This window comes from Balaenoptera borealis, assembly GCF_965194805.1.
Source record: "Balaenoptera borealis genome assembly, chromosome: 1".
Taxonomy (NCBI): Eukaryota; Metazoa; Chordata; class Mammalia; order Artiodactyla; family Balaenopteridae; genus Balaenoptera; species Balaenoptera borealis.
The window spans coordinates 136,278,977-136,296,924 of record NC_138860.1 but is presented as its reverse complement, the minus strand read 5'-3'; the positions used below and the strand labels follow the sequence as shown (position 1 = coordinate 136,296,924).

At 42.3% G+C, this 17,948-nt stretch overlaps 1 protein-coding gene across 1 annotated transcript in view; it reads left to right on the top strand.

Moving 5' to 3' along the window:
* Positions 1 to 2,587: 2,587 nt before the first annotated feature.
* Positions 2,588 to 17,948, top strand: part of IL12RB2 (interleukin 12 receptor subunit beta 2) — a 91,445-nt gene continuing 76,084 nt past the window's right edge. Inside the window, 3 exon segments of the mRNA XM_082360021.1 lie at positions 2,588 to 2,694; positions 13,023 to 13,134; positions 15,013 to 15,300. Of these exon segments, the coding sequence (XP_082216147.1) occupies positions 13,059 to 13,134; positions 15,013 to 15,300 (364 nt within the window). The 5' untranslated portion in view covers positions 2,588 to 2,694; positions 13,023 to 13,058.

Here is a 17,948-nt window from a genome sequence, read left to right as displayed (position 1 = left end):
CAGACAAAGTATTAATCTCCAAAATATATAAACAGCTCATGGAGCTCAATATCAAAAAACAAACAATCCAATTAAAAAATGGGCAGAAAACCTAAATAGACATTTCACCAAGGAAGACATACAGATGGCCAAGAGGCACATAAAAAGATGCTCAACATCACTAATTATTAGGGAAATGCAAATCAAAACTACAATGAGGCATCACTTCATGCCAGTCAGAATGGCCATTATCAAAAAATCTAGACTCAATAAATGTTGGAAAGGGTGTGGTGAAAAGGGAACCCTCCTGCACTGTTGGCGGGAATGTAAATTGATAAAACCACTATGGAAAACAGTATGGCGGTTCCTTAAAAAACTAAAAATAGAACTATCATATGACCCAGCATTCCCACTACTGGGTATATACCCTGAGAAAACCATAATTCAAAAAGAGACATGTACCACAATGTTCACTGCAGCACTATTTACAATAGCCAGGACATGGAAGCAACCTAAGTGTCCATCGACAGATGAATGGATAAAGAAGATGTGGCACATATATACAATGGACTATTACTCAGCCATAAAAAGAAACAAAATTGAGTTATTTGTAGTGAGGTGGATGGACCTCTGTCATACAGAGTGAAGTAAGTCAGAAAGAGAAAAACAAATACCATTTGCTAACGCATATATATGGAATCTAAAAAAAAAGTTGTACTAATGAACCTAGTTGCAGGAGAGGAATAAAGATGTAGACATAGAGAATGGACTTGAGGACACGGGGTGGGAGGGGGAAGCTGGGGCGAAGTGAGAATAGCACCAAGATAAATACACTACTGAATGTAAAATAGTTAGCTAGTGGGAAGCAGCAGCATAGCACAGGGAGATCAGCTCCGTTCTTTGCGATGACCTAGAAGGGTGGGATAGGGAGGAGGATGGGAGAGAGGCTCAAGAGGGAGGGGATATGGGGACATACGTATGCATATGGCTGATTCACTTTGGTGTACAATAGAAACTAACACAATATTGTGAAGCAATTATACTCCAATAACGATCTATTAAAAAAAAATTGGGAGGTGTCTTATGCTTACTGCCCAAACAGTATGGTGATGGAGTTGGCTCTGCACATACTCAGCAAGCCTGGACTGGTTTCAGTGGAAGGGAAGAACATCCCAGAGGTAACAGTGGGACCTTCTTTTAAGAAATGTGGCTTTATTAATACTCATGTCACTGAAGATGATATTGAGTGAAACAAAAAAGTGATCAGGAGTGTTGCAGACTGAATGCGAATGTATCTAAAGAATATTTTAACCAAATTTATTATGCTTCTATTTTCCTTTTTCTTTTTGAATGAACAAGACTGATAGCAAACACATATGTCTAATAAATCTAAAAGGGATATTTTTTAAAAAATAAAAATTTTAGGGGCTTCCCTGGTGGCGCAGTGGTTAAGAATCCGCCTGCCAGTGCAGGGCACACAGGTTCGAGACCTGGTCCGGGAAGATCCCACATGCCGCGGAGCAGCTGGGCCCGTGCACCACAACTACTGGGCCTGCGCTCTAGAGCCCGTGGGCCACAACTACTGAAGCCCACGTGCCACAACCACTGAAGCCTGCGTGCCTAGAGCCTGTGCTCCTCAACAAGAGAAGCCACCACAATGTGAAGCCCACGCAACGCAACGAAGAGTAGCCCCCGCTCGCGGCAACCAGAGAAAAGCCCCCGCGCAGAAACGAAGACCCAACGCAGCCAAAATAAATAAATAAAATAAAATAATAAAATAAATAAATTTTTAAAATAAATAAATAAAAATAAGAATTTTAATTAAAAATATTCTAAGTGACAAGAAAGCATTATGTCATAAGTTTATAAGACAGTTCTTTTTATTTCTTACTAGTGTATAAAAAATAGTATGTCTTAGAGTTGAATTCCTAGCGTCAATGAAATATCGTCATAAGTAAAAGCACCGCTGTCATCCCCTTTGCATTTTGGACAGTTTTCCCTCTTCCCTCAGAATCCCACTTATAACACATGGAACATGGGACCATTTAGAGTCAGGGTCATGCCACCTATTAAATGTGAATTCTTTCTTACTTTTTAGTTACAAACACAAATGAAAGTTCTAGTATTTTCTTCTCACACCCAGTCTTACACACAGCCCACTTTGGAGACCGCAGCACTAGGGTGTGGTAAGTGCTGGGCAAGCACAGAGGAAGAACATCTCTGAGGAAAGTTCTCTACAGAGTGTCAACGAAGTTCCACTTCCCTGTGGCCGTGAAAGGCGGGAACATGATACTGCCGTGCTTTTCATACCCTGGTGCTTAATTCACCTCACCACCCTGGCTGAGGAGCGAGGCTTTCCTACTCGCCTTGTATAGAAGGGGAAGCCGACGTGTGCCACGGTAATTACCTTGCTCCGGGCGGCACGGGCACAGCCCGCCAGGGGCGGAACGGGACCCTGGCCGGCCCGCTTCGACAGCTGACAGTGCAGCCGCTTTCCCTCCGCCGACGGCCACGGCCACGGCCACCTCCTCGGTCCGTGCACCGCCCGACGCACGTCCGCGCTCGCCCCGGCGCCGCCGGAGCGCCCACCACGGAACGTCCGGGACGTGCGGGACGTCCGGAGCGCACGCTGCCTGCGCGGCACGTGCGTCCCGCAGCACCCGAGCCGCAGGCTCCGCGCCGCCCCGCAGCGGGCCTGCGGGCTGGAGACGCGCGGTGAGTGGCTGGGGGATCGGTGGGGTGCGGGCGCTTGGGACCCCCGGCTTTCGTGCCTCGCTTCTCCCGGGGAGGGGGGTTTGGGGGCGGCGTCTTTTCATCAGGGTCCTCACGCTGGGCGGGACGTTCGCTTGAGGGTGCCGGGTCGCGGTTGGCCAGATGGAGCGGAGGGGCGCTCAGATTGAGCTTCCAAGGCGCTCGCAGAACGGTGGGAGCGTGAGGAGGGGAGGGCTGGCGTCTGGAAACGGCAGCGGGCACTCGTCAGGAGCCAGCCTGGGTCCAGGCCCACGGGCGTGACTCGCGGCTCGAAAGTGGATCTTCTGTGAATAAGATATGGAGGAGTCTTACTTAGTCTTGCATGGGGGTGAATTTTCCCTTTCTCCGCAGCACTTTCCTGGGGCCTCTGTAGACGCAGAGTCCCCCCCTGTCTAGTCACTAGCAGAATGCTCTGGGGCGAGCCGCCTGGCCAGTCTCTTTTCTCATCTGTGAAATGTCTCTTTAGAGAGGCTCTTTTCACCTGGTTGAGGGGCAGTAAATACAAACATTGGAAGAGATTAAGTATCCCTGCGATTAGATCTAGGTCTTATGAATAGCAATCCAAATGCATACAAAAAGTTTTCTCCTGGTAACTCTAAAGAACAAGGCAAAACTCCGAATGTCTGTTACAATCCCCTACGTGTATATCCTGTGTGGATAAAAGTCTTCGTTGAGCACCTACTATGGACTTGGCCCTTGGGTATCACTGTTATCCTCTATAATTCTTTAAAAACCCAGTGAACTGGTTATAAGTATTCCCGTTTTACAGATGTGGAAACTTGCACACTTTTACAGAGATAGTGAGTTACAGGTTTTGGGCTCCAGACTCTGTGCTCCTTGCCTTTGCACCTCTGACTCAAAACATTATATCCACTTGGGCAAACAAACATTAGATTCTTGTTCCCATTAACAAGGAATGGTACAGTGCCCTGTTTCTCTGTCCAGCATATAACTCAAAGGACCTTAGTGGCTGAGAGCTGATACTCTTTCCCTCCATTTTAATGTGAAATTCTCAATTCATTACTGTCACTTTCTTGGGCACAAAAGGCTCTAAAAGAGTTTGCAGCATTCTTTTATCATGTATCATGTTTCTTGACTGTCATGATGTTTACATAAATTCCCAAATTTTGGCAAGTTTTGAATCTTTCTTACATTAGAATGAGTTCTAGTGTGGAAAAAATTATAAAGCAGATGTGAGTCAGGGTCATGCCACCTATTTTATGGGAGAAGAATCCTATAAGTACAGTAGATGTTGTACATCATTTCTCAGTTGTGGACTTTTTTTTTTTTTTATTGTACCTGCTTTGCTCTTTGGCCAATTATTTGTCATCTTTGCAATTGCACTCACAGCACTGCTCTCAACTTTTGCATGTACATTTGTTCAGGCTAATCTGGAAAGAAAGCCAAATCCCAAAGAAGCTTTGTCCAGTTTCCTTTGTTCTTGGAACATTGTGGTGCTCTTTGCTGATAGTAACAATGTTTTTTAAAGTATAAATATGTATTGAACATCTGTTACGTTCAAGACATTGTGCTGGTCATTGTAATATAAAGAAACCTAAGTCTCAGTTCCTGTCCTCAAAAAAGTTAAAACTGTTTAGGAAGACAATAATTATGAGAACACTTCGTATGTCATAAATTATAAGTGGCATGAAGTCACCTTTTATGAAGGAGGCATGGTATCTAGTTTTAATCAAATTAATTCTTCAATGATGAGCCAGATGAATGGGCCAAGAGAGAGGTCAAAAAGCGAGGCTGTCTAGCTTAATTCCAACAATGTCCTTGATAAGTAAGTGGTATTATCTTTTTTCTTATAATAATGGATGATAGTATTTATTGAGCTCTTTCTATATACCAGGCACTTTGCTAAGAGCTTCTCATTTAACTCCCACAATAATCCCGTGAATTTGGTGCTATTTTTATTTTTATTTTACAACTGAGGAAACTCAAGCATGGAAGGTACTTCTAATGTATCTAATTCTGAATTTACTTCTGGTTTTTCTGTATTATCGTGATCAACCTGCAGATCTCTCCACCTGCAGAATAGAGATACCAATAGTTACTTTATTTAGTAGAAGACCAAATGTTAACAACTCAGTCACATGCTCTGCATTGTGATAAATTGCTAAGTAAATGCCTATAAAAGATTATCAAGATTAGAATCTTAATTTACACCCTTTTGCAGTAATATGCAGAAGAAAAGGAAAATATTAAGTAAAACATCAGGTAGAGATGCTGAGACATGGGATTATTAGTGTCGAGATTTCGGTTGAATTTTTAGTTTATAGAAGAAACCTTGAGGAATATTGTAGCATGGTGATCACTAGTCTTTGTCTGCCCCCCTTGACCCAGGGTGCCTCCAATTATATTAAGATAGTTGTGAAATTCCGAGAAAACTCTTAAAACAAAGTAATTGTAATGTGCTTTAATATTTTTAATGCCTTATAGCACTAAGAAAAGACTCAGGGGTTGAAGCTACAAAACTTGCCAGGATTTTACAATACTCAAGACTCAAGGGTAAACCTGCCACTCCCATGCCATTGTCCACGAATAGAAACTTCAAGGTTAAATGTGTCAAAGGAGAGACCTTTCCAATAAACTAAGGAAGAAAAGTTAGTTAATTTTCTCAATAAATGTGGATTGCCATTTTTCAGAGTTACTTGTGATGATGACACAGGTAGAAGTGGAGAAACCAGGATGACACCTGGCCCCAGGATGATCCTCTGGCCCTAAATACCAGGCTCTTTCCAGTATATCACTCTTTCCAGTATATCCTTTTCAGTAAAAGATGGCTTATTTTATTTATAGCTATTGAAGGATGCAGAGAGTGAAAATAGAGAAGATTGGATTGTTGAAACTTAATTGAACAAGTGCCATGAAAATTGTAGCCTTGTGAAGCTAATCGAAGAAAGAAAAAACATAGCAAATAACACCAACTGATCTGAAAGTACCTTGTTTCTTCAAGACTCCATCCACGTCTTATTTCTTCTTTCTTTATTTCCTGTTTATTGCTCTATTGTAGGAATGCTTGTTCAATTTATAAGACAGTTCACAGTACACATGATTCTGGGGTTGGGGCCTGATAAGATTCCCTAATGCATTTTAAATGTAATTTGTTTACACACAACATTTCAGGAGCCCGTATATTATGTCCAGGGTGATATATCTGAATTGGAAATAGAGACGAATAGGTCTGACAGAACATTCCAGAAAAACAGGAAAGAAGGGAGAAAAGCATAAGGGAATCTTTGTTAAGAAAAATGATAAAGAGGTCATAAAGCGGGAAAGGAGAAAACACCCTAAAATTTTAAAAAAAAGAGAGAGAGGGACCCAAACTTCAGAAGTCTCCTGAATTCAAGCAAGAGAAGAAAGTTCCTGTAACTGAGTAAAATTAGGACTACAAATGCTAACCAGTGAGATGAGAGAAAGTTCAAGAGAGCCTCAGCAGCTGCATAAGAAAGGAAAACAGGTGTGCGTCCAATTCGGCTCATGTAATGGGGGTTGGAACTGTTGGCTAGAAAGAAGAAAAAGCAGAAGGGGTTGATGTGGTTACTTTCCTTCCCCTTTAAGCCATCTGACATGACATTATGAGGGGGGTGATTTGATGATCTGAGGCTGGCAGGCCAGGGTTTGTCCGTGTTATGGCTTGTTAGATTTTTCAACAAATGGTAGACTCAGAAGCAAAAAGGAGATGATGCTTTGGTCAGGAAACTCTTCTTTTTCATGACATAGCCCATGGAAAGGTATGGGGAAGAGAAGGTTGGCTCCAGTGGCTGAGTTGCAAGTTAGCTACTTGGTGGACTTGATTTTCCTCTTCCATCCTCGGAGTGGAATAGATCATTAGAGATGGTTACATATTGTATGTACAATGGGTTTTATTGTTTGATCTTCTTTTGAGGGAGGTGGGTGATTCAACCTTCTGAAAACTAAAGCATTAGTCATTGTAAGTGCTTTACTAGATGGATATCATAAAGATTGTAATGTACATCAAACATAATAAGAGATCAACAAACTGTAGCATTAGTATTAAGGGTGGTGTTAATATTAGTGTTATTTCTAGTTTTATGCTGCTACTGTTGCAACTGATCAGAAGCAATCTTACCTGCTAGAAGTAATCTTGGATTAGAAATTGGGACACCTCCGTTCTGATCTGGATTCTGCTATTAATGTGACCTTTGGCAAGTCCCTTGTTTTCTCTAGGGCTCAGTTTATCTGTCTATAAAATGAGGAATGTAGAATACATGACCTCCAAAGTGTTGTCTCTATACTGATCTGCCACCAGTAAGGTATGTCTGTCAGTAGCTTTGGTGGCAGAAGAGAATGATTTTGTACCCTGGCTCATTGAGTCAACTGGGTAATTAACGGCATGTATTTATAAGGCAGACAGCCTTAATGCACATTCAGAACAATCACTTGGTTGTTCTGTGGTGGCCCAGACTCAAATGTCAGCTTTTGGGAGGGGAAAGGAGCAGTAGGGCATGGTAATTATTGGCTAACCTTTGAGGTTCCTTCCTCCTCTGAGTTATTAAATTCTTTGATAGCCAGGGTTAAGGTTGCCTAACATAAGACCTTTTACCTAGTCTAACAAAACATACAATTCCAATACGTTGATGCAAGTCGTAAACGATTTAGAAAAGAGATACAAAAGCTGGACCCAGAAGGGAAAATGGGAGCTAGCCTCAGTGGAGTGCCTACCCTGTGCTAGGTATTCTCATGGGTCCATGACACTGGCATATTCATCCTCCCAGTAACTTTGTCTAGGTAGGTATTCCTGTACTCATTGCATGAATGAGGAAATGGCACCCTGACAGTTAACAGCACACAGTAGAACTGAGATTCACTAGCCTTTCTCTTTTCCACAATACCATGCTGCTCCTTGAGCTTACTATGGTGCTACAGAAGAAAAGTGATGTGGAAGTAGGAAGAGTTCCTGCCTACATGAAATTACCTGTGGTAAGGGTTTTTCCTAGCCTAGTCAAATATGATTTTAGCTGCTTATTTTGTGCTTCTTCTTGGAGCAGTGGGGAAAGAGAGGCTCACTGAGGGGGAATTGTCTCTGCCCTCCTGCCAGTTGCTTTATTTCTGGCTGGTCCCCGCCCCCCTCATTGAGATGTTGTTTTCACTGTCTGGAAATTGTCACCACTTGAGTGATGAGTCAGTGACATAGCATACTCTTTGATTTTCTGATTCAAGACAGAGTTGTAGTTTTAATATTGACCCTCCAGGCAGGCTGTATGAAGGATGTTTACAGTTGACAGGAGGTTTCATTTTATTGGAAGATACCTCATTTACTTGAAGGTCTTTGGGGTTCTGAGTTTCTTATAAATGAAGCAGCTATTTTACCTGGTCATTCAGAGAAAATGAGCATGTTTGTGTCTGAATCAATGTGCTATATAAACTCAAATTTATCCTCTATTTTGCCTATTTCATATATAGGTGTGTGTATATATCTATCATATATATACATATTTCACATATATACATTTTTAAAATTCTTATAATAACCAAGTAATGTTTTACTATTGAATATTTTACTATTTGGAGAATATTATCACTTCATAAGTTGCAAGGCACATTGAGAGATACCCTGTAGATACCCTTTGCAGTTAAGAAGCAGAAACCTGTTTAATCCCTATATATCTGTTCATTCAGTTATCTTCTAATTCAATCCATAATTTCCTTTATGCCAGACTATTCCAAGGCTTAATGAAAACTAACGAATTTTAAACTAAACTAAGGTAGCTACAATAAAAAATGACTTATTATGTCGAGCACCATGTAGCAGAATGAGATTTAATGTACTTTTAATGTATTGTAGTTATATTAAACTAAACCAGAAGTAAAAAACAGAAAAACCATTTAAGTTTCATTCAGTTCAGCACATGCCTTTTATGTGCCACAGATTGTGGCCTCTGCCCATGAGGAACTTGCAAGCTAATGGAGGAGACAAGCAGATACCGAAAGAAATTAGGCCTATTTAACACAGCAGGTGCTAAGATAGGAGGATGCCAGGGTGCTATGAAGATACTAGTAGGAGGCTTCAGTCTACCTGAAGACATCAATAAGGCTAAGATCTGGCTGCTTCTTTCCATCTCTACTGCTATCACTGTGGTCCACGTCACCATCCTTTCCTACCTGGGCCTCCCCAGTTGCTTCCCAACTGGTCTGCTTGCTTCTACTCCAGCCTCCATACACAGAGCCAAGACTAGTTTTTCTGTTTGTTTGCTTTTGTATTTGTGTGTGTGTTTAATGTAATTCATATCTTGTGATACCCTAGTTAAAACCCAGTTAAATAAATAAATAAAACCTCTAATGATATACCAATGGTTTCCCATAGATTGGAGAGTAAAATCCAGGCTCCCTTCCATGGCAAACAAGCCCATTGAAGATCTGGCTCCTACCTTCTTCTCAAATTTCATTTCATACCATTCTCCCCAGAGTCACTTTCCCCAGCTACCCTGACCTTATTTCTATGCCTCAACCACAGCAAGCTTGTTCCTTTGCCTCCAGGCTTTGCACTCAACATTTATTCTGTCAGGAAAAGTCTTTCTGAGTCTTCGTCTGGCCTGTGCCAATCTCAGCTCAAGTTTCACCTCCTAGAAACACCTTCATTGACTGGCTTCTCTCCTCCCCAGGTTCTCTCTCCCCTTAGCCTCTCTTATTCTTTCGTCATTATCTGAAGATATCTGTTTGTTATTTATTTGTCTTTTGTCTACCTACTCCAGAATGTTGGTTCCATGAGACCTAAAACCTTGTCTGTCTTTTTCTCCACTCTCTCCCAACTCCTTGGCACATAGCAACGGCTAAATACATATTTGTTGAATAAATGACTGAATAAAAGGTGCCTGAGCTGAGTTGGGATGGATGAGTAAGACTTAGCCAATCTGGGGCTTCCCTGGTGGTGCAGTGGTTAAGAATCTGCCTGCCAATGCAAGGGACACGGGTTCAAGCCCTAGTCCGGGAAGATCCCACATGCCGTGGAGCATCTAAGCCCATGCGCCACAACTACTGAGCCTGCGCTCTAGAGCCCACGCACCTAGAGCCCATGCTCTGCAACAAGAGAAGCCACCACAGTGAGAAGCCTGCGCACCGCAGCAAAGAGTAGCCCCCGCTCGCCTCAACTAGAGAAAAGACCGGGTGCAGCAACAAAGACCCAACACAGCCAAAAATAAAATAAATTAATTAAAAAAAAAATACCATTCGCTTAAAAAAAAAAGACTTAGCCAGTCTAAGAACAGTGGAAAGGTAAGAGAATAGCATGAACAAAGACACAGAAGCAGGTATTGGCATGGAATGTGCAGCTCAGTGTTACTAGACAATAGTGTCAACAGTGGTGGTTGTGGCTGGTGATGAAGACAGGAATTAGCTCACAGAAGCCACTGTGTGCCATGACTTGGGCCTTCATGATTTAGGGAGAGCGAAACTGTCAGATTTCAATTTAGGTCAGTGTTTCTCAAACATTTTAAACCAAGACCCAGAGAATACATTTTACAGTATCTGTGAGCTGAGGGTCATCTCCAGATTTCAGAGGCACCACCTTCCTTGGCCCATAACCCCCTCCCTCCATCTTCAAAGACAGCAGCACAGTCCTCGCTCCACAGCTCTCTGACCGACCCTTCTGCCTCCCTCACCCACTTTTAGGGACTCGCATAATTAGATCAGGCCCATCTGGGTGTCCAGAATAATCGCCTCCCCTCAAGGTCCCTAACTTTAGTCACATCTCCAAAGTCCCTTTGTCGTGCAACATAATATATTCACAGGTTCTGGGGATTAGGGCATGGACATCTTTTGTGGGCCATTATGCTGCCTACCACAGGGACGTTTATAGGGAATTTTCTATAGCCCCTCCATCCCTCCTTCCCTTCTCTCGTTCAATAAAGACTTATTGAGTACTCTTTCCCAATGCCAAGTGCTCGCATACGGCAGTGAGCAAGACAGTCAATGTTCCTGCTCTCATGGTGGCTTAAATTCTAGCACAAAGATAGATGACAAACAAGACAATCAAATAAATAAACAAGCTAGTTACAGATTGTATCATTAAGTAAATAAGGTGATGAGTAGAAAGGAGATGGCCAAGACCACTTTGGCTGAGTGGTCAGGGAGGGGCTCTCTGAGGAAGTGACACATGATCTGAGGTCTGAAAGATGTAAGCCAGTCAGCCACTAAGAGCCAGGGGAAGAGGATTCTAGCAGAGGAAATGAAAAGTGCAGAGTCCCCGGAGCAGCAGAGGGCATGTCTTGTTCAAGGAACAGTCTGAAGGCCAGTGTGAATGAAGCAGAGCTGGCAAGGCAAAAACGTAGAGCAAATGATGGTGGCAAGATAGAAGACATGAAGCCATGCAGTGGCTGAGAGAGTCATGTATGGTAAGGACTTGGGATTTTTTTTCTAACAGCAATGGGGACCTGTTGACGGGTTTTAAATAGAGGTGATATGAAGCAGGTAACGTAGTCCGATTTATGTTTTTAAAAGGTAGTCAGCTATGTGAAAATGACTTAGAAAGGGGCAAAGATGGATGGAGAGACACATTAAGAAGCTACTGCACTCATCTAGGGGAGAGAGGACAGTGGTTTGGACTGGGGTGAGGATGGTAGAAATGGAGAGAAGTGGACTGATCTGTGATGTATTCAGGAGAAAAAATTGACAGGACTTAGTGATGGTTTGGCTGTGGGGCATGAGAGAGAGGGTGGAATCGAGGATGATGTCTAGGTGTTTGAACAATTCAGGGGATAAAAATGTTATTCACGGAGGTAGAAAAGGCTGGAGGAAGAACCAGTTTGGAGAAGGGAGACCAAAAATTCAACTTGAACATGTTAATATTGAGCAGTCTCTTAGATGTCCAAGAAGTGATGCCAAGGAGACATACGTATGAGACTAGAGCTCAGAGCAATGTCTGAGTTGAAGATAAGCATCGGAGAGTCTTTAGCATACAGGTGGTATCTAGAGCCAGGTGACCAGATGAGATCCCTCGGGAGAGAGTAGAAATAGAGACAAAAATGTCTTGAGTACACTGAGGTCCTCCAAGACTTAACAGTCAGGAGGAGGAGGAAGAACCACCAGAAAAGACTATTGAAAAGATGCTGATATTATCTGGGGGCTTCCCTGAGTGATGATTGGGTTAGAGGCAGAGGAGTCAAAAGAGCAAGTGGACACTTTCTAGAAGCCCACAGAGCAGGACTGTTGTATCTCTAGCACTTAACACGGTGCCTGGCAGATGAAAGGTAACCATCACTGTTGAATGAATAAATGAATTTTTCTGAGGCTCTCCAGTACGTTCTGGCCCATTTCTAGGTATGGGAATACGAGGTGAACATTTGCATTGGCTGGTTGCCAGTGGCCCAACATCACACAACTTTTAAGCCTGCTTCATGAATTTCTGGCCCACCTTTAATAGAATTTAGGGAATTTACTAAAGCCATTCCTTAAGTTTAAACTTGGAAACAAACAGAGATCACCAGCTTGCATTTTCCAAATCATTCAAGATAAAAATACTCAGTAAAATAAATAAATAATGAATAAACAAGCAAACAAACAAAATTGAACTTCTATAGAAAACCCAAACAGCCCCCTAAGAACCCTTGGAATTCTTTTCTTACTGCCAAAGAGATCAATCTTTTACTAAATTCTTGGTGCGGGGGGGTGTGTGGTTATGAGCCACTTTTTAATCTCCTGTTACTTCCAGAAGCACATAATTAGATCAGAAATTCTCACTACTGGAGCTTCCCTGGTGGTCCAGTGGCTAAGACTTCGCCTTCCAAAGCAGGGGGTGTGGGTTCCATCCCTGGTCAGGGAGCTAAGATCCCACATGCCTTGCTGCCAAAAAACCAAAACATAAAACAGAAGAAATATTGTAACAAATTCAGTAAAAGACTTTAAATTTTAAAAATTAAAAAAAAAAAGGAAAGAAAGAAATTCTCAGTACTCTTGGAATTTAATACTGCTGCGTTTGACTATGATGATGCAGCCCTGTTTGGAAGAAAAAAAGTTTTGTGTGAGACTGAAGCTCAGAAGGTTAATTAACTTGCCCAATAGTCTCAAAGTATTTAAACCAGTTCTAAAGGACTCCAAAGGCCATATGTCTTCCCCCACCCTTTGCTGACCCCAAGAAGCTTAAATGACATGGGGGTTAGAGGTGGCTAAGATTTTCAGTTTACTAGTTTTAAAGGTAAACTTCATTAAAAAAAAAAATCTTAACAATGTGAAGAAAATTAAAGGGGCATTTTAAGCCCTCTGAATAATATTGGTTCTGGTATTTTCTGAATGTATTTAACATGAATGAATTTGTCTTCTTTTACAAGGAAAAATACAGAGGTGTGTTCCAGAGTTGACTGTTCATGGCACATACAGTTAACGGGTGCTCATTGGCACTTATTTTTATCATCATGTGGCTGTTAGTTAAAGCAAAAATAGGTAAGATATTTCTGTAATCTAATCTGTGGAGGGATTTTTGGTTTAAATTCTCAGTTATAGATGAAATATGCATTTGTGGTAAATGTTCTGGTAGTTGGTCTTTTGTAGTCAATCTTCTGTCAAGTTTAAGTGGATAAGTCTGGTTCTATGTCTGTTACTAATATGTATTTTATTTCATTAATACTAATGATTAAGAGTCCAATGATATATTTTCCTCTTAACAAAATGACTAGGTATCAAGGTAGGCATCATGAATGAATGTTTTACATTATAGTGCATTTTAACAGAGGGTATTCATGGATGGATTCAGCTCTGCTAAAAAAAAAAATGGCTGGCATTTTCTTTGCTGTTTTTATTGGCATCTTATTTTTTACTTTCTGGCCCATTAGGATCAAAGAAGCAGAAAACAAAAATATAAGTAAGATAAGAGAGAGAAAGAGACTTAGTTCTGAAAATAAAAATGGAAACTTTTCAGAATTCAGTATTTCCTTTATTTGATTTGAATAACTTTTTTACCAATTTGTTTATGGTAGTTGATCCAAGCAATCTTATAATTACCAAAAAAGGCTTTCAGTGGAGGCTTTATATCACATCTAAAAATTCAAGGTGAGTGTATAATTCTGAGGGTTTTTTCTTTTTTTCATCAGCAGTACTGAGTACTACCCAAAACTGCTAATTTCTGATTAGTTGTCATATATACATATACAAAAAAGGCCCTGATCCTGGAGAGTAAGAATGACCTCTCTTTAAGAGTTTATTGTGGGGCTTCCCTGGTGGCGCAGTGGTTGAGAATCTGCCTGGCAATGCAGGGGACACAGGTTCGAGCCCTGGTCTGGGAAGATCCTACATGCCGCGGAGCGGCTGGGCCCGTGAGCCACAATTGCTGAGCCTGCGTGTCTGGAGCCTGTGCTCCGCAACAGGGGAGGCCGCGATAGTGAGAGGCCCGCGCACTGCGATGAAGAGTGGCCCCCACTTGCCACAACTAGAGAAAGCCTTCGCACAGAAACGAAGACCCAACACAGCCGTAAATAAATAAATAAATAAAGTCATTTAAAAAAAAAAAAATAAAATTAAAATATCATTTGGGATACTTCCCCCTATTCCTTTAAAAAAATAAGTTTATTGTGGGACCTGGCATATAGAAAATAATATGGAGAACTCTTTAAAAGAAGAATACATTCATGTGATTTTGTATTAGCTGTATTGGGCAATGGTTCATCCTACCTAGGGTCTTACATCTTGAAGGAATACCGTGGTAAGACCTAATTTCTATCCTTGATGCAAACTACACATACAGAGCCCCTAAATATTTTCTCTTTGTTATAAAATAATAGATTACACATACTTTATACCTCTAATACAGCAAGAGAGGGAATTATTCCCAAATCTACCCTTTAACATTTGTAATAGCCTTTTAAACATTTCTAATAGCTTGTTAATCATTTTGGTATGAGTATTGAAGTAAGTGTTATAAATCATAAATGGGGATGGAAACAAATGTGATTTATTCTGGGAAGTAATTTTTAGTAGTCTGTTGAATAATTTGCATATAAGAGAGATTGGTTTTTCCTAGAACTGTGCTCCTGAATGTTCTTCCAACCCTATTTTCTCAACACTTTCCTATATATTGTTCTGGTTATAGTATTACTGTTTTGAGAAGGATATATATTTTAATTCAAATACAGTTAGACTTTAATACAGTTGCCTTCTCTCCTCATTGTGCTTCACCAATACAGCCAGAGCAATGTAGCTTATGTATATTTCCATCATTTGACAGGGTTAGTTTTATCCAGCTTTGGGGAATTACACAAACCCTCCATCTTGCAATGGGTTTCTTATATGCCATCTTAGGTCTTTTGCATTTGTGTCTTATTGCAGATGTGTGCAAGAGAGGGGATGTGACTGTGCAGCCTTCCCATGTAATTTCACTTGGGTCAGCTGTCAACATTTCGTGCTCTTTGAAGACCAAACAAGGCTGCCTGCAATTCTCCAGTTTTAACAAGTTAATCCTCTACAAGTTTGACAGAAGAATCTATTTTCAGCATGGTCGCTCCCTCAGCTCGCAAGTCACAGGTCTTCCCCTGGGTACAACCCTGTTTGTCTGCAAACTGGCCTGTAGCAGTAATGACGAGATTCGAATATGTGGGGCAGAGATCTCCGTTGGTGGTGAGCATTCCATCCTGAGTTCCTAAAAATTGGTGATCTTCTGGTATTTGTCATGATTAAGCAGAAATCCAAGTAGAAGACAGTGTTCTTTCTTCTCCCACCACAAGGATATATTTAATCTTTTTTTAAAATATGAATTTATTTATTTATTTATTTATGGCTGCATTGGGTCTTTGTTGCTGCGCGCGGGCTTTCTCTAGTTGTGGCGAGCGGGGGCTACTCTTCGTTGTGGTGCGTGGGCTTCTCATTGCGGTGGCTTCTCTTGTTGTGGAGCACGGGCTCTAGGCACGTGGGCTTCAGTAATTGTGGCACATGGGCTCAGTAGTTGTGGCACACGGGCTTAGTTGCTCCATGGCATGTGAGATCTTCCCGGACCAGGGCTCAAACCCACGTCCCCTGCATTGGCAGGCAGATTCTTAACCACTGCGCCACCAGGGAAGTCCCGGATATATTTAATCTTGATGGTAACATGAGCACCTCAATGTAAGAAGTCCAGAAATCAGTAGAACTGGGATCACATTTAGTAAGTCTCTTCTTCCTTCTCCTCTTCTCTCTTTTCCACCCCTCTCCTCCCCTCTCTCTTCCTCTCCTCTTTTTGGCCATTAAGACCATTTACCTATTGCCCGTGGGCTCCAATGGCTCTCCACAGCTGAGTCTTCATGCCTTCTTGACTTATGAGAATTGTTCAAAGCCACTGCCCCCTAAAAAGAAGAGAGATGTCTCTTTTGACTTATGCAGCCCAGGCTGATACCCAAGGCTGAGCACTTCTCCTCTCTCTGACTTAATGCACAAGAAATAGTTCTTCCATCCACCTCACTCCTGACCACTGGTTATCAGACTTAGCAGAGGTTAAGAGAGAACTATCATCATACTTAGTATCTTTTCCTGGGTTTTCTAGAAAACTGCCTGAGACAAAACTGACGTGCTAAGACTTCATGGGGGGAGGGGAGTTGTACAATTCTAGAGAAGCAAGAGTGAGGGAGTGAACTAGGAAAGGAGCAGAGCAAACATGAGGTGGTTAAGTTACGGAGCTGGCCTTGGCATCAACAGAAGATACAGCTGGTTTCTTGGTCACTAGCGACATCCCCAGAAAGAACATATGGAAATAGAGGGACAGGTGAAAGAATTAACAGTCTGCCATCGGTCAAAGTTCACCCACAGAGCACCAACTCCCCGGCACTGCTGGCTTGCACTGTGGGTCCCTCCACGCAGCCGTGGGGAGTAAGAACTAAGATGTCAGAGTTGGCGTCTGCAGCCTGAGCCACAGTGCTCAGGGTGAGCCAACAGCACGCCTTCCTGCAGCCTGCAGCCTGCAGCCTTAAAGGCTCAGCCCAGCAAGCCAGTGAGCCTGAGCAATCCCACGGCACTCTGTGCCTCTGTGAATCCAGGGAAGCTCCGAAGGGGCAGGTGAGAGGCGTAAGAAGAGTGGGAGGAATTGCTGCAGCAGGCTGACTGACCAAGATGCAAGGACAGGGTCCCTCTCATAAAGAGAGTGATACAGAGCTCAATGAGACTCTTCAGGATGGAAAGAGTCTCTTTCCCTCTTCTAGGGAAGAGGCTTCCGTCCTCTTCTCTGTGACCTATAAGGAGGTGGTCGGTGCCAGGCGGTCTTCCTGGAAGTCAACCACAAGCATTGAGCAGAACACCAAGCAAATGTCTAAGCAAATCATTTGTGGGTACGGAGGCATAAACTAGGTCCTGTGCTCCTCTTCCAGCTCAGGGGCTCCTGTTCACACCACTTATGGGTCACGTACTCTCAGCTCTGATAGCCTGTGGTGTAGTAAAAGGTGCCTGGGCTTTGAATCTCAACACTGCCACTAGCAGTGGACTCTTAGACAATTTCAATTCTCTGAGCCTCAGTTTCTCCATCTGTGTGATGAAGATACTAACACCTACCTCATAAGATGGTTGTAGTGATTAGATGACACCTTGTATGCAAAGTGCTTAATCTAGTACCGGTCACATAGGAGGCACTTAAGGGATGAGCGCTAGGGTTGCAGTTCCATCGGTTTTACTCTTTTCTTCATGTGTGCAGCATGCCGAGCGGCTGGGCATATTTCGCTTGAAAGGAAGTATAAGCATTGGTTATAGACAAAATGAAATTTTTTTCTTAAAAACACCATTAGTCCTCACCTCCCTTGTCCTCAGAAGACCTGAATATTTCATCCAGGTAATTCACCATCTTACAGACCGACATACCATATTGGTATCAGACATTCTCAGCCCTGTGATGTCAGTTCCAGGTGTCCACAGTGCTGCAGGTGTTTTCTTCTTTTTTAGGGGGCTAACAATGACCTTGAAAGTCAGTATCTTTGCAGATGTCCTTAAGCCATTCCATTCCATTTTCTATCTTTGCTCAGGTGCATGAGAGTGATGCAACCCCTTTTCATCTGTTTACTTTTCCATCCAGAGGTTGTGGATGCATCTGTGACAGTTTGCAGCATCAGGAGATCTAGGGAGATGGTGAGGAGTATCTGCCCCAGTGCAGCTCAGTTGGGCGACGCTGCTGGAATGTTGCTTGTGCAGCGTGCTCAGGTGGTAACCACACTATCAAATGGCTGCTCTTTGAACAAGTTTAGCACCTTTGAGATGAAGGACTGACTGGAAGCAACACCTTTTTCTGAGTATGGCTAGTCATTCCAAGAAAA